Here is a 17,023-nt window from a genome sequence, read left to right on the forward strand (position 1 = left end):
AGGAACAGGAGAAGGCCATCTGGCCCCTCAAGCCTGCTCCGCCATTCAATGAGATCATGGCTGATCTTTGTGGACTCAGCTCCACTCTCTGGCCCGTACACCATATCCCCGAATCCCTTTATTCTTTAGAAAGGTATCTTTTTCTTAAAAACGTTTAAAGAAGTAGCCGCAACTGCTTCACTGGGCAAGGAATTCCAGAGATTCACAACACTTTGGGTGAATAAGTTCCTCCTAGCTACCCCGGAACACATCTACCTTTCACAGTGCGGTGCTACCTCAGTACTGGCCCCGGAACACAACCACTTTTCACAGTGCGGTGCTCCCTCAGTACTACCCCGGAACACAATCACCTTTCACAGTGCGGTGCTCGCTCAGTACTGGCCCCGGAACACAACCACCTTTCACAGTGCGGTGCTCCCTCAGTACTACCCTAGAAGACAACCACCTTTTACAGTGCAGTGTTCCTCAGTACTACCCCGGAACACAACCACCTTTCACAGTGCAGTGCTGCCTCAGTACTACCCCGGAACTCAACCACCTTTCACAGTGCGGTGCTCCCTCAGTACTACCCCGGAACACAACCACCTTTCACAGTGCGGAGCTCCCTCAGTACTGGCCCCGGAATACAACCACCTTTCACAGTGCGGTGCTCCCTCAGTACTACCCCGGAACACCACCACCTTTCACAGTGCGGTGCTCCCTCAGTACTACCCCGGAACACAACCACCTTTCACAGTGCGGTGCTCCCTCAGTACTACCCCAGAACACAACCACCTTTCACAGTGCGGTGCTCCCTCAGTACTGGCACCGGAACACAACCACCTTTTGCAGTACAGTGCTCCCTCAGTACTGGCCCCGGAACACAACCACCTTTCACAGTGCGGTGCTCCCTCAGTACTACCCCGGAACACAACCACCTTTCACAGTGCAGTGCTCCCTCAGTACTACCCCGTAACACAACCACCTTTCACAGTGCGGTGCTCCCTCAGTACTACCTCAGAACACAACCACCTTTCACAGTGCGGTGCTCCCTCAGTCCTACCCCGGAACACCACCACCTTTCACAGTGCGGTGCTCCCTCAGTACTACCCCGGAACACAACCACCTTTCACAGTGCGGCGCTCCCTCAGTACTACCCCGGAACACAACCACCTTTCACAGTGCGGTGCACCCTCAGTACTACCCCGGAACACAACCACCTTTCACAGTGCGGTGCTCCCTCAGTACTACCCCGGAACACAACCACCTTTCACAGTGCGGCGCTCCCTCAGTACTACCCCGGAACACAACCACCTTTCACAGTGCGGTGCACCCTCAGTACTACCCCGGAACACAACCACCTTTCACAGTGCGGAGCTCCCTCAGTACTGGCCCCGGAATACAACCACCTTTCACAGTGCGGTGCTCCCTCAGTACTACCCTAGAACACAACCACCTTTTACAGTGCAGTGTTCCTCAGTACTACCCCGGAACACAACCACCTTTCACAGTGCAGTGCTGCCTCAGTACTACCCCGGAACTCAACCACCTTTCACAGTGCGGTGCTCCCTCAGTACTACCCCGGAACACAACCACCTTTCACAGTGCGGAGCTCCCTCAGTACTGGCCCCGGAATACAACCACCTTTCACAGTGCGGTGCTCCCTCAGTACTACCCCGGAACACCACCACCTTTCACAGTGCGGTGCTCCCTCAGTACTACCGCAGAACACAACCACCTTTCACAGTGCGGTGCTCCCTCAGTACTGGCACCGGAACACAACCACCTTTTGCAGTACAGTGCTCCCTCAGTACTGGCCCCGGAACACCACCACCTTTCACAGTGCGGTGCACCCTCAGTACTACCCCGGAACACAACCACCTTTCACAGTGCAGTGCTCCCTCAGTACTACCCCAGAACACAACCACCTTTCACAGTGCAGTGCTCCCTCAGTACTGGCCCCGGAACACAACCACCTTTTACAGTACAGTGCTCCCTCAGTTCTGGCCCCGGAACACAACCACCTTTCACAGTGCGGTGCTCCCTCAGCACTACCCCGGAACACAACCACCTTTCACAGTGCGGTGCTCCCTCAGTACTACCCCGGAACACCACCACCTTTCACAGTGCGGTGCTCCCTCAGTACTATCCCAGAACACAACCACCTTTCACAGTGCGGTGCTCCCTCAAACCTACCCCGGAACACCACCACCTTTCACAGTGCGGTGCTCCCTCAGTACTACCCCGGAACACAACCACCTTTCACAGTGCGGCGCTCCCTCAGTACTACCCCGGAACACAACCACCTTTCACAGTGCGGCGCTCCCTCAGTACTACCCCGGAACACAACCACCTTTCACAGTGCGGTGCACCCTCAGTACTACCCCGGAACACAACCACCTTTCACAGTGCGGTGCTCCATCAGTACTACCCCGGAACACCACCACCTTTCACAGTGCGGTGCACCCTCAGTACTACCCCGGAACACAACCACCTTTCACAGTGCGGTGCTTCCTCAGTACTACCCCAGAACACAACCACCTTTCACAGTGCAGTGCTCCCTCAGTACTGGCCCCGGAACACAACCACCTTTTACAGTACAGTGCTCCCTCAGTTCTGGCCCCGGAACACAACCACCTTTCACAGTGCGGTGCTCCCTCAGCACTACCCCGGAACACAACCACCTTTCACAGTGCGGTGCTCCCTCAGTACTTCCCCGGAACACCACCACCTTTCACAGTGCGGTGCTCCCTCAGTACTACCCCGGAACACAACCACCTTTCACAGTGCGGTGCTCCCTCAGTACTATCCCAGAACACAACCACCTTTCACAGTGCGGTGCTCCCTCAGCAATACCCCAGAACACAACCACCTTTCACAGTGCGGTGCTGCCTCAGTACTACCCCGGAACACCACCACCTTTCACAGTGCGGTGCTCCCTCAGTACTACCCCGGAACACAACCACCTTTCACAGTGCGGTGCTCCCTCAGTACTACCCCAGAACACAACCACCTTTCACAGTGCGGTGCTCCCTCAGTACTGGCCCCGGAACACAACCACCTTTTACAGTACAGTGCTCCCTCAGTCCTGGCCCCGGAACACAACCACCTTTAACAGTGCGGTGCTCCCTCAGTAATACCCCGGAACACAACCACCTTTCACAGTGCGGTGCTCCCTCAGTACTACCCCATAACACAACCACCTTTCACAGTGCAGTGCTCCCTCAGTCCTACCCCGGAACACCACCACCTTTCACAGTGCGGTGCTCCCTCAGTACTACTCCGGAACACAACAACCTTTAACAGTGCGGTGCTCCCTCAGTAATACCCCGGAACACAACCACCTTTCACAGTGCGGTGCTCCCTCAGTACTACCCCAGAACACAACCACCTTTCACAGTGCAGTGCTCCCTCAGTGCTACCCCGGAACACCACCACCTTTCACAGTGCGGTGCTCCCTCAGTACTACCCCGGAACACAACCACCTTTCACAGTGTGGTGCTCCCTCAGTACTACCCGGGGACACAACCACCTTTCACAGTGCAGTGCTCCCTCAGTACTACCCCGGAACACAACTACCTTTCACAGTGCGGTGCTCCCTCAGTACTACCCCAGAACACAACCACCTTTCACAGTGCGGTGCTCCCTCAGCACTACCCCAGAACACAACCAGCTTTCACAGTGCGGTGCCCCCTCAGTACTACCCCGGAACACAACCACCTTTCACAGCGCGGTGCTCCCTCAGTACTACCCCAGAACACAACCACCTTTCAAAGTGCGGTGCTCCCTCAGTACTACCCCGGAACACAACCACCTTCCACAGTGCGGTGCTCCCTCAGTACTGGCCCCGGAACACAACCACCTTTCACAGTGCGGTGCTCCCTCAGTACTATAAGAACATAAGAAGTAGGAACAGGAGAAGGCCATCTGGCACCTCGAGCCTGCTCCGCCATTCAATGAGATCATGGCTGATCGTTGTGGACTCAGCTCCACTCTCCGGCCCGTACACCATAGCCCCGAATCCCTTTATTCTTTAGAAAGGTATCTTTTTCTTAAAAACGTTTAAAGAAGTAGCCTCAACTGCTTCACTGGGCAAGGAATTCCAGAGATTCACAACACTTTGGGTGAAGAAGTTCCTCCTAGCTACCCCGGAACATAACTACCTTTCACAGTGCGGTGCTCCCTCAGTACTGGCCCCGGAACACAACCACTTTTCACAGTGCGGTGCTCCCTCAGTACTACCCCAGAACACAACCACCTTTCACAGTGCGGTGCTCCCTCAGCACTACCCCGGAGCACAACCACCTTTCACAGTGCGGTGCTCCCTCAGTACTACCCCGGAACACAACCACCTTTCACAGTGCGGTGCTCCCTCAGTACTACTCCGGAACACAACCACCTTTCACAGTGCGGTGCTCCCTCAGTACTACCCCGGAACACAACCACCTTTCACAGTGCGGTGCTCCCTCAGTCCTACCCCGGAACACAACCACCTTTCACAGTGCGGTGCTCCCTCAGTACTACCCCAGAACACAACCACCTTTCACAGTGCGGTGCTCCCTCAGTACTGGCCCCGGAACACAACCACCTTTTACGGTACAGTGCTCCCTCAGTACTGGCCCCGGAACACAACCACCTTTCACAGTGCGGTGCTCCCTCAGTACTACCCCGGAACACAACCACCTTTCACAGTGCGGTGCTCCCTCAGTCCTACACCGGCACACCACCACCTTTCACAGTGCAGTGCTCCCTCAGTACTACCCCGGAACACAACCACCTTTCACAGTGCGGTGCTCCCTCAGTACTACCCCGGAACACAACCACCTTTCACAGTGCGGTGCTCCCTCAGTACTATAAGAACATAAGAACTAGGAACAGGAGAAGGCCATCTGGCCCCTCGAGCCTGCTCCGCCATTCAATGAGATCATGGCTGATCTTTGTGGACTCAGCTCCACTCTCCGGCCCGTACACCATATCCTCGAATCCCTTTATTCTTTAGAAAGGTATCTTTTTCTTAAAAACGTTTAAAGAAGTAGCCTCAACTGCTTCACTGGGCAAGGAATTCCAGAGATTCACAACACTTTGGGTGAAGAAGTTCCTCCTAGCTACCCCAGAACACAACTACCTTTCACAGTGCGGTGCTCCCTCAGTACTGGCCCCGGAACACAACCACCTTTCACAGTGCGGTGCTCCCTCAGTACTACCCTAGAACACAACCACCTTTTACAGTGCGGTGCTCCCTCAGTACTACCCCGGAACACAATCACCTTTCACAGTGCAGTGCTGCCTCAGTACTACCCCGGAACTCAACCACCTTTCACAGTGCGGTGCTCCCTCAGTACTACCCCGGAACACAACCACCTTTCACAGTGCGGTGCTCCCTCAGTACTATCCCGGAACACCACCACCTTTCACAGTGCGGTGCTCCCTCAGTACTACCCCGGAACACAACCACCTTTCACAGTGCGGTGCTCCCTCAGTACTACCCCAGAACACAACCACCTTTCACAGTGCGGTGCTCCCTCAGTACTGGCACCGGAACAAAACCACCTTTTACAGTACAGTGCTCCCTCAGTACTGGCCCCGGAACACAACCACCTTTCACAGTGCGGTGCTCCCTCAGTACTACCCCGGAACACAACCACCTTTCACAGTGCAGTGCTCCCTCAGTACTACCCCGGAACACAACCACCTTTCACAGTGCGGTGCTCCCTCAGTACTACCTCAGAACACAACTACCTTTCACAGTGCGGTGCTCCCTCAGTCCTACCCCGGAACACGACCACCTTTCACAGGGCGGTGCTCCCTCAGTACTACCCCGGAACACAACCACCTTTCACAGTGCGGTGCTCCCTCAGTACTACCCCGGAACACCACCACCTTTCACAGTGCAGTGCTCCCTCAGTACTACCCCGGAACACAACCACCTTTCACAGTGCAGTGCTCCCTCAGTACTGGCCCCGGAACAGAACCACCTTTTACAGTACAGTGCTCCCTCAGTTCTGGCCCCGGAACACAACCACCTTTCACAGTGCGGTGCTCCCTCGGCACTACCCCGGAACACAACAACCTTTCACAGTGCGGTGCTCCCTCAGTACTACCCCGGAACACAACCACCTTTCACAGTGCGGTGCTCCCTCAGTACTACCCCAGAACACAACCACCTTTCACAGTGCGGTGCTCCCTCAGTACTACCCCGGAACACAACCACCTTTCACAGTGCGGTGCTCCCTCAGTACTGTCCCCGGAACACAACCACCTTTTACAGTACAGTGCTCCCTCAGTACTGGCCCCGGAACACAACCACCATTCACAGTGCGGTGCTCCCTCAGTACTACCCCGGAACACAACCACCTTTCACAGTGCCGTGCTCCCTCAGTACTACCCCAGAACACAACCACCTTTCACAGTGCGGTGCTCCCTCAGCACTACCCCGGAACACCACCACCTTTCACAGTGCGGTGCTCCCTCAGTACTACCCCGGAACACAACCACCTTTCACAGTGCGGTGCTCCCTCAGTACTACCCCGGAACACAACCACCTTTCACAGTGCGGTGCTCCCTCAGTACTACCCCGGAACACCACCACCTTTCACAGTGCGGTGCTCCCTCAGTACTACCCCAGAACACAACTACCTTTCACAGTGCAGTGCTCCCTCAGTACTGGCCCCGGAACACAACCACCTTTTACAGTACAGTGCTCCCTCAGTACTACCCCGGAACACAACCACCTTTCACAGTGCGGTGCTCCCTCAGTACTACCCCGGAACACAACCACCTTTCACAGTGCGGTGCTCCCTCAGTACTATAAGAACATAAGAACTAGGAACAGGAGAAGGCCATCTGGCCCCTCGAGCCTGCTCCGCCATTCAATGAGATCATGGCTGATCTTTGTGGACTCAGCTCCACTCTCCGGCCCGTACACCATATCCTCGAATCCCTTTATTCTTTAGAAAGGTATCTTTTTCTTAAAAACGTTTAAAGAAGTAGCCTCAACTGCTTCACTGGGCAAGGAATTCCAGAGATTCACAACACTTTGGGTGAAGAAGTTCCTCCTAGCTACCCCAGAACACAACTACCTTTCACAGTGCGGTGCTCCCTCAGTACTGGCCCCGGAACACAACCACCTTTCACAGTGCGGTGCTCCCTCAGTACTACCCTAGAACACAACCACCTTTTACAGTGCGGTGCTCCCTCAGTACTACCCCGGAACACAATCACCTTTCACAGTGCAGTGCTGCCTCAGTACTACCCCGGAACTCAACCACCTTTCACAGTGCGGTGCTCCCTCAGTACTACCCCGGAACACAACCACCTTTCACAGTGCAGTGCTGCCTCAGTACTACCCCGGAACTCAACCACCTTTCACAGTGCGGTGCTCCCTCAGTACTACCCCGGAACACCACCACCTTTCACAGTGCGGTGCTCCCTCAGTACTACCCCGGAACACCACCACCTTTCACAGTGCGGTGCTCCCTCAGTACTACCCCAGAACACAACTACCTTTCACAGTGCGGTGCTCCCTCAGTACTACCCCGGAACACAACCACCTTTCACAGTGCGGTGCTCCCTCAGTACTACCCCAGAACACAACCACCTTTCACAGTGCGGTGCTCCCTCAGTACTGGCACCGGAACAAAACCACCTTTTACAGTACAGTGCTCCCTCAGTACTGGCCCCGGAACACAACCACCTTTCACAGTGCAGTGCTCCCTCAGTACTACCCCGGAACACAACCACCTTTCACAGTGCAGTGCTCCCTCAGTACTACCCCGGAACACAACCACCTTTCACAGTGCGGTGCTCCCTCAGTACTACCCCAGAACACAACCACCTTTCACAGTGCGGTGCTCCCTCAGTACTGGCACCGGAACAAAACCACCTTTTACAGTACAGTGCTCCCTCAGTACGGGCCCCGGAACACAACCACCTTTCACAGTGCGGTGCTCCCTCAGTACTACCCCGGAACACAACCACCTTTCACAGTGCAGTGCTCCCTCAGTACTACCCCGGAACACAACCACCTTTCACAGTGCGGTGCTCCCTCAGTACTACCTCAGAACACAACTACCTTTCACAGTGCGGTGCTCCCTCAGTCCTACCCCGGAACACCACCACCTTTCACAGGGCGGTGCTCCCTCAGTACTACCCCGGAACACAACCACCTTTCACAGTGCGGTGCTCCCTCAGTACTACCCCGGAACACCACCACCTTTCACAGTGCAGTGCTCCCTCAGTACTACCCCGGAACACAACCACCTTTCACAGTGCAGTGCTCCCTCAGTACTGGACCCGGAACAGAACCACCGTTTACAGTACAGTGCTCCCTCAGTTCTGGACCCGGAACACAACCACCTTTCACAGTGCGGTGCTCCCTCGGCACTACCCCGGAACACAACAACCTTTCACAGTGCGGTGCTCCCTCAGTACTACCCCGGAACACAACCACCTTTCACAGTGCGGTGCTCCCTCAGTACTACCCCAGAACACAACCACCTTTCACAGTGCGGTGCTCCCTCAGTACTGTCCCCGGAACACAACCACCTTTTACAGTACAGTGCTCCCTCAGTACTGGCCCCGGAACACAACCACCATTCACAGTGCGGTGCTCCCTCAGTACTACCCCGGAACACAACCACCTTTCACAGTGCCGTGCTCCCTCAGTACTACCCCAGAACACAACCACCTTTCACAGTGCGGTGCTCCCTCAGCACTACCCCGGAACACCACCACCTTTCACAGTGCGGTGCTCCCTCAGTACTACCCCGGAACACAACCACCTTTCACAGTGCGGTGCTCCCTCAGTACTACCCCGGAACACCACCACCTTTCACAGTGCGGTGCTCCCTCAGTACTACCCCGGAACACCACCACCTTTCACAGTGCGGTGCTCCCTCAGTACTACCCCGGAACACCACCACCTTTCACAGTGCGGTGCTCCCTCAGTACTACCCCAGAACACAACTACCTTTCACAGTGCAGTGCTCCCTCAGTACTGGCCCCGGAACACAACCACCTTTTACAGTACAGTGCTCCCTCAGTACTACCCCGGAACACAACCACCTTTCACAGTGCGGTGCTCCCTCAGTACTACCCCAGAACACAACTACCTTTCACAGTGCAGTGCTCCCTCAGTACTGGCCCCGGAACACAACCACCTTTCACAGTGCAGTGCTCCCTCAGTACTACCCCAGAACACAACCAGCTTTCACAGGGCGGTGCTCCCTCAGCACTACCCCAGAACACAACCACCTTTCACAATGCGGTGCTCCCTCAGCTCTACCCCAGAACACAACCAGCTTTCACAGTGCGGTGCTCCCTCAGTACTACCCCGGAACACAACTACCTTTCACAGTGCGGTGCTCCCTCAGTACTGGCCCCGGAACACAACCACCTTTCACAATGCGGTGCTCCCTCAGCACTACCCCCAGAATACAACCAGCTTTCACAGTGCGGTGCCCCCTCAGTACTACCCCGGAACACAACCACCTTTCACAGTGCGGTGCTCCCTCAGTACTACCCCGGAACACAATCACCTTTCAAAGTGCGGTGCTCCCTCAGTACTACCCCGGAACACAATCACCTTTCACAGTGCGGTGCTCCCTCAGCACTACCCCCAGAACACAACCAGCTTTCACAGTGCGGTGCCCCCTCAGTACTACCCCGGAACACAACCACCTTTCACAGTGCGGTGCTCCCTCAGCACTGGCCCCGGAACACAACCACCTTTCACAGTGCGGTGCTCCCTCAGCACTACCCCAGAACACAACCAGCTTTCACAGTGCGGTGCCCCCTCAGTACTACCCCGGAACACAACCACCTTTCACAGTGCGGTGCTCCCTCAGTACTGGCCCCGGAACACAACCACTTTTCACAGTGCGGTGCTCCCTCAGTACTGGCCCCGGAACACAACCACCTTTCACAGTGCGGTGCTCCCTCAGTACTACCCTAGAACACAACCACCTTTTACAGTGCGGTACTACCTCAGTACTAACCCGGAACACAACCACCTTTCACAGTGCAGTGCTGCCTCAGTACTACCCCGGAACTCAACCACCTTTCACAGTGCGGTGCTCCCTCAGTACTACCCCGGAACACAACCACCTTTCACAGTGCGGTGCTCCCTCAGAACTGGCCCCGGAACACAACCACCTTTCACAGTGCGGTGCTCCCTCAGTACTACCCCGGAACACAACCACCTTTCGCAGTGCGGTGCTCCCTCAGTACTATAAGAACATAAGAACTAGGAACAGGAGAAGGCCATCTGGCCCCTCGAGCCTGCTTCGCCATTCAATGAGATCATGGCTGATCTTTGTGGACTCAGCTCCACTCTCTGGCCCGTACACCATATCCCCGAATCCCTTTATTCTTTAGAAAGGTATCTTTTTCTTAAATACGTTTAAAGAAGTAGCCTCAACTGCTTCACTGGGCAAGGAATTCCAGAGATTCACAACACTTTGGGTGAAGAAGTTCCTCCTAGCTACCCCGGAACACAACTACCTTTCACAGTGCGGTTCTCCCTCAGTACTACCCCGGAACACAACCACCTTTCACAGTGCAGTGCTCCCTCAGTACTACCCCGGAACACAACCTCCTTCCACAGTGCGGTGCTCCCTCAGTACTGGCCCCGGAACACAACCACCTTTCACAGTGCGGTGCTCCCTCAGTACTACCCCAGAACACAACCACCTTTCACAGTGCGGTGCTCCCTCAGTACTACCCCGGAACACAACCACCTTTCACAGTGCGGTGCACCCTCAGTACTGGCCCCGGAACACAACCACCTTTCACAGTGCGGTGCTCCCTCAGTACTACCCCAGAACACAACCACCTTTCACAGTGCGGTGCTCCCTCAGTACTACCCCAGAACACAACCACCTTTCACAGTGTGGTGCTCCCTCAGTACTACCCCGGAACACAACCACCTTTCACAGTGCGGTGCTCCCTCAGTACTACCCCGGAAAACAACCACCTTTCACAGTGCGGTGCTCCCTCAGTACTACCCCGGAACACAACCACCTTTCACAGTGTGGTGCTCCCTCAGTACTACCCCAGAACGCAACCACCTTTCAAAGTGCGGTGCTCCCTCAGTACTACCCCAGAACACAACCACCTTCCACAGTGCGGTGCTCCCTCAGTACTCGCCCCGGAACACAACCACCTTTCACAGTGCGGTGCTCCCTCAGTACTACCCCAGAACACAACCACCTTCCACAGTGCGGTGCTCCCTCAGTACTGGCCCCGGAACACAACCACCTTTCACAGTGCGGTGCTCCCTCAGTACTACCCAGGAACACAACCACCTGTAACAGGGCGGAGCTCACTCAATACTACCCCGGAACACAACCACCTTTCACAGTGCGGTGCTCCCTCAGCACTACCCCGGAACACAACCACCTTTCACAGTGCAGTGCTCCCTCAGTACTACCCCGGAACACAACCTCCTTCCACAGTGCGGTGCTCCCTCAGTACTGGCCCCGGAACACAGCCACCTTTCACAGTGCGGTGCTCCCTCAGTACTACCCCGGAACACAACCACCTTTCACAGCGCGGTGCACCCTCAGTACTGGCCCCGGAACACAACCACCTTTCACAGTGCGGTGCTCCCTCAGTACTACCCCGGAACACAACCACCTTTCACAGTGCGGTGCTCCCTCAGTACTACCCCAGAACACAACCACCTTTCACAGTGCAGTGCTCCCTCAGTACTACCCCAGAACACAACCACCTTTCACAGTGCGGTGCTCCCTCAGTACTACCCCGGAACACAACCACCTTTCACAGTGCGGTGCTCCCTCAGTACTGTCCCCGGAACACAACCACCTTTCACCGTGCGGTGCTCCCTCAGTACTACCCCGGAACACAACCACCTTTCGCAGTGCGGTGCTCCCTCAGTACTACCCCAGAACACAACCACCTTTCACAGTGCGGTGCACCCTCAGTACTACCCCGGAACACAACCACCTTTCACAGTGCGGTGCTCCCTCAGTACTACCCGGGAACACAACCACCTGTAACAGGGCGGAGCTCACTCAGTACTACCCCGGAACACAACCACCTTTCACAGTGCAGTGCTCCCTCAGTACTACCCCGGAACTCAACCACCTTTCACAGTGCGGTGCTCCCTCAGTACTACTCCGGAACACAACCACCTTTCACAGTGTGGTGCTCCCTCAGTACTACCCCGGAACACAACCACCTTTCACAGTGCGGTGCTCCCTCAGTACTACCCCAGAACGCAACCACCTTTCACAGTGCGGTGCTCCCTCAGTACTACCCCGGAACACAACCACCTTTCACAGTGCGGTGCTCCCTCAGTACTGGCCCCGGAACACAACCACCTTTCACAGTGCGGTGCTCCCTCAGTACTGTCCCCGGAACACAACCACCTTTCACAGTGCGGTGCACCCTCAGTACTGGTCCCGGAACACAACCACCTTTCACAGTGCGGTGCTCCCTCAGTACTACCCCAGAACACAACCACCTTTCACAGTGCGGTGCTCCCTCAGTACTACCCGGGAACACAACCACCTGTAACAGGGCGGAGCTCACTCAGTACTACCCGGGACACAACCACCTTTCACAGTGCGGTGCTCCCTCGGTACTACTCCGGAACACAACCACCTTTCACAGTGCAGTGCTCCCTCAGTACTGCCCCGGACCTCAACCACCTTCCATAGTGCAGTGCTCCCTCAGTACTACCCCGGAACACAACCACCTTTCACAGTGCGGTGCTCCCTCAGTACTACCCCAGAACACAACCACCTTCCACAGTGCGGTGCTCCCTCAGTTCTGGCCCCGGAACACAACCACCTTTCAAAGTACAGTGCTCCCTCAGTGCTACCCGGGAACACAACCACCTGTAACAGGGCGGAGCTCACTCAGTACTACCCCGGAACACAACCACCTTTCACAGTGCGGTGCTTCCTCGGTACTACTCCGGAACACAACCACCTTTCACAGTGCGGTGCTCCCTCGGTACTGCCCCGGACCTCAACCACCTTCCATAGTGCAGTGCTCCCTCAGTACTACCCCGGAACACAACCACCTTTCACAGTGCGGTGCTCCCTCAGTACTACCCCAGAACACAACCACCTTTCACAGTGCGGTGCTCCCTCAGTACTACCCTGGAACGCAACCACTTTTCACAGTGCGGTGCTCCCTCAGTACTGGTCCCGGAACTTAACCACCTGTCACAGTGCGGTGCTCCCTCAGTACTACCCCAGAACACAACCACCTTTCACAGTGCGGTGCTCTCTCAGTACTACCCCGGAACACAACCACCTTTCACAGTGCGGTGCTCCCTCAGTACTACCCGGAACACAACCACCTTTCACAGTGCGGTGCTCCCGCAGTACTACCCCAGAACACAACCACCTTTCACAGTGCGGTGCTCCCTCAGTACTGGTCCCGGAACTTAACCACCTGTCACAGTGCGGTGCTCCCTCAGTACTACCCCAGAACACAACCACCTTTCACAGTGCGGTGCTCTCTCAGTACTACCCCGGAACACAACCACCTTTCACAGTGCGGTGCGCCCTCAGTACTACCCCGGAACACAACCACCTTTCACAGTGCGGTGCTCCCTCAGAACTACCCCAGAACTCAACCACGATTATGAGCTCAAGTTTCAGGAAAGTTGGACTTGAATCCATGACATTTTGACTCAGAAATGAGAGAGCCACCCACTGCGACAGTGTTCCACATTTGCCACCGCCAAATAACCCCATTCACGATACACAGATATGGGCTGACCCTTCATTGCTTTTGGGAAGGTTGAACCTCTGGAGCCCATGTGATGTAGGTTCCAGGATTCTGACCCAGTGGCAATGGAAAATTCCACGTCAGGATGGTGTGTGCCTTGGAGAGGGACTCGGGGACCTGTGGGGCTACTGTCTGCATCCCCTCCCTTGTTACAGGTTTGGGAGGAATTAGCCTTGACAAATAAACCATGCAACAAATTCTGTGACTACTCACGACAACTTCTCGTTCAGCCACTGTCAGGCTCGGCCTAGCACATCCAGCACGGGAACTCGGTCGACTCGAAGACCGGGACAGGGGTCTTGTTGGAGAAGGGCTGAGGTTCCTCCTCTCACCAGCGTATTGAGTTCCCCACTTTGCAATCTCCTCCTAGTTAATAAAAATTAAAACTGTTCCATCTTTCCTTCTTCCATAACATTGTGAACATTCATTCATCACCCAGCAAGACAGAAATGTTAAATCTTCTGCTACTTGATCCCAGAACAAAATATAGGTTGATCAATGTATTATACTCTTTTTATCAGTGTCCTCTTTTGTGCTATGCTTAGGAACAGTAACAGGGCAATCCACCCCTTCAGATTTCTGGCCATTCAATGAGTTCATGGCTGATCAAGACCTCAGGCCAACGCACCATTGATACATGTCAGCAACATAGGAACAAAGGAGGTCAGTCAGCCCCTTGAGCCCAGTTTCTTCATTCAATGAGATCACGGGCTGATCTGTGACCTAACTCCATATACCACCCCTTCCACCTCACCCATATCCCTTTGTAAATTTGATGAACAGCATTTTTTCTGTAATATCCCACAGCGAACCTACGGGTTGGGAATGCTGTGTCTTCCTGGTGCTCCTTGCAGAGTATGAGCTCGCCCACTAGGGGCAGGGCATCTCAATTAACCCATGTATGTAAGGTCAGCCAGTAAGGCACTGACCTCAGTTGGAACCCGGCGGGGTAGTGTACATATAGTTTCTGTAAATAAACTCGGTTTCTTATTTTGCTCGGTGTGGACTATCCGTGTCCTTATTAAATTTTCAATCTCTGATTTAAAATTAACAATTGGTTTTGCAATAACTGTGCTTATGGTGGACGAGTGTTCCACGCTCCGACCACCCTTAAGGTGAATTGTGTGTGGGGGGGGGGGGGGGGGGGGGGCCTCATCCAGTGAAGGGTGGGATCCTCACTTCGTCAAATTAGCGCGTTATGGCTGCAGGGAGGGCTTGCGAGGAGCATGGGCGGCAAGGTAGCTTAGTGGTTGGCACAGTTGCTTCACAGCTCCAGGGTCCCGGTTCGGTTCCCGGCTTGGGTCACTGAGCGTGCGGAGTCTGCACGTTCTCCCCGTGTCTGCGTGGGTTTCCTCCGGGTGCTCCGGTTTCCTCCCACAAGTCCCGAAAGACGTGCTTGCTAGTTGAATTGGACATTCTGAATTCTCCCTCGGTGTACCCGAACAGGCGTCGGAGTGTGGCGACTAGGGGCTTTTCACAGTAACTTCACTGCAGTGTTAATATAAGCCTACTTGTGTCACTTAAAAAGATTTTTATAAAAGACGGCTTCTTTTTTCTTAAATTTAGAGTACCCAATTATTTTTTTCCAATTAAGGGGTAATTTAGCGTGGCCAATCCACCTACCCTAACCACTGCGGCACCATGCGACCCTGCAATTGGCTTCCTGCCGATTTTCCTTTCCGGGGGGGGGGGGATTTTCATACAATTCAACGACATGAATTAAACGTGCAATTGGAAACTAGCGTGTAAAATGTCAAATCACAATTTGCCTGTTTTTTTTAATGCACATTTTGGGAAGGTAAAATAATTTCCATTCCTCACACTAGATGGGAACGGAACATGGTTGCCAACTCTGGTTGGGCGTATTCCTGGAGGTTTCATCACATGATCTCCGGTCTCCCACTACCCCGCCCCACTGTTGGTCACCTGACACATCCACCTTGCCATCCCACCTCCAATCAGAGCTAGGGGCATCATCGCGTCTGACTAACAATTCTTAACTTCAGTCAAACAGCCCCCTTTGTCTCTTTTCTTTTGTTGATTATATTTTTTATAAATTTACAGTCCCCAATTCATTTTCTTTCCAATTCAGGGGCAATTTAGTGTGGCCAATCCACCTACCCTGCACATCTTTGAATTGTGGGGGTGAGACCCACGCAGACACGGGGAGAATGTGCAAACTCCACACGGACAGTGACCCGGGGCCGGGATGGAACCTGGGACCTCGGCGCCGTGAGGCAGCAGGTGCCACCATGCTGTCAGAGCCCCCTTTGTCTCATCACCATTCTTTTTAAACTAACAAGTAAGAGTGTTCAAAGATTTTTGTTTAAAAATAACTTAATCTGATGACTTTTCTCCTGTTTCACGCATACAGCATTACCCTGCTTGATCAGAGAGTTCAGGACATTCCCGGCAGCGATCCCAGTCTGACACCATAGCGAGAAATTCCTCCTCCCTATATGTTTTTCCAAATGGCTGATGGGATGCAGAATCTATTGTCAGGACTCCCTGGACGAACAAGCGGTCAATTCCAGCCCTATTTCACCCGCAGTCGCAACACAATTAAAATTAAGAATGATTGTTAGAAAAATACCGCACGTCTTTGCCCTTGGCTGCCCAATAACTACAGGTTTGTTAAGTTAAACACAATGAGCGAGACCCCCATTGGGGTCATGACAAAAAGCTACCCAAATTGGATCAGCGCTCGCTGCCAGCCTGCACCAACCCCGATTTTCCGATTCTCCGCTGCATTGGGGACCCGCAACCGATGGCGGAGAATCTAGGCCAATTAAGTTTATTAATAATAATTAGATATGCAGCAAAAAGAACAGGTTGACTACATCTAATTCCTAACCCATCCTCAACTTCAATCCGTCCCATCCTCTAAACACACACGCAAGTCAGACAAACACAGAAAGAAGAAGGGGGCTGTAAAATAATAAGTAAAGTAAAAAGATAAGTCCTTGTTTCAGAGGCTGTTTCTAGCACACCTGCCTTCAGGCTCTGAGTTTGAGATCTCTGTTTCCAGCCTGGAGTCGTTTTTATTGTAGATTCGTTCAGGTTGGGTGGCACTGCTGCCTCGCGGCGCCGAGGACCCGGGTTCGATCCCGGCCCCCGGTCACTGTCCGTGTTTGCACATTCTCCCCCTGTCTGCGTGAGTCTCACCCCCACGACCCATGTGCCTGTGCTGGGTAGGTGGATTGGCCAAGCTAAATTGCCCCTTAATTGGGAACTAAATGAATTGGGTACTCAAAATTCACTTTTAAAAATCAGATTCATT

The 17,023-nt window shown here is 54.2% G+C and overlaps 1 protein-coding gene across 2 annotated transcripts in view; it reads right to left on the reverse strand.

Annotated features, from left to right (window-relative positions):
• Positions 1-17,023, reverse strand: part of LOC140408291 (protein TBATA-like) — a 111,560-nt gene that overhangs the window by 37,101 nt on the left and 57,436 nt on the right. For both annotated transcript variants that reach the window (XM_072495282.1, XM_072495281.1), the window contains exon 6: positions 13,957-14,109. In XM_072495282.1, coding sequence (XP_072351383.1) covers positions 13,957-14,109 — 153 coding nt within the window. The remainder of the gene's footprint in view (positions 1-13,956; positions 14,110-17,023) is intronic.

This window comes from Scyliorhinus torazame, chromosome 3 (assembly GCF_047496885.1).
Source record: "Scyliorhinus torazame isolate Kashiwa2021f chromosome 3, sScyTor2.1, whole genome shotgun sequence".
Taxonomy (NCBI): domain Eukaryota; kingdom Metazoa; phylum Chordata; class Chondrichthyes; order Carcharhiniformes; family Scyliorhinidae; genus Scyliorhinus; species Scyliorhinus torazame.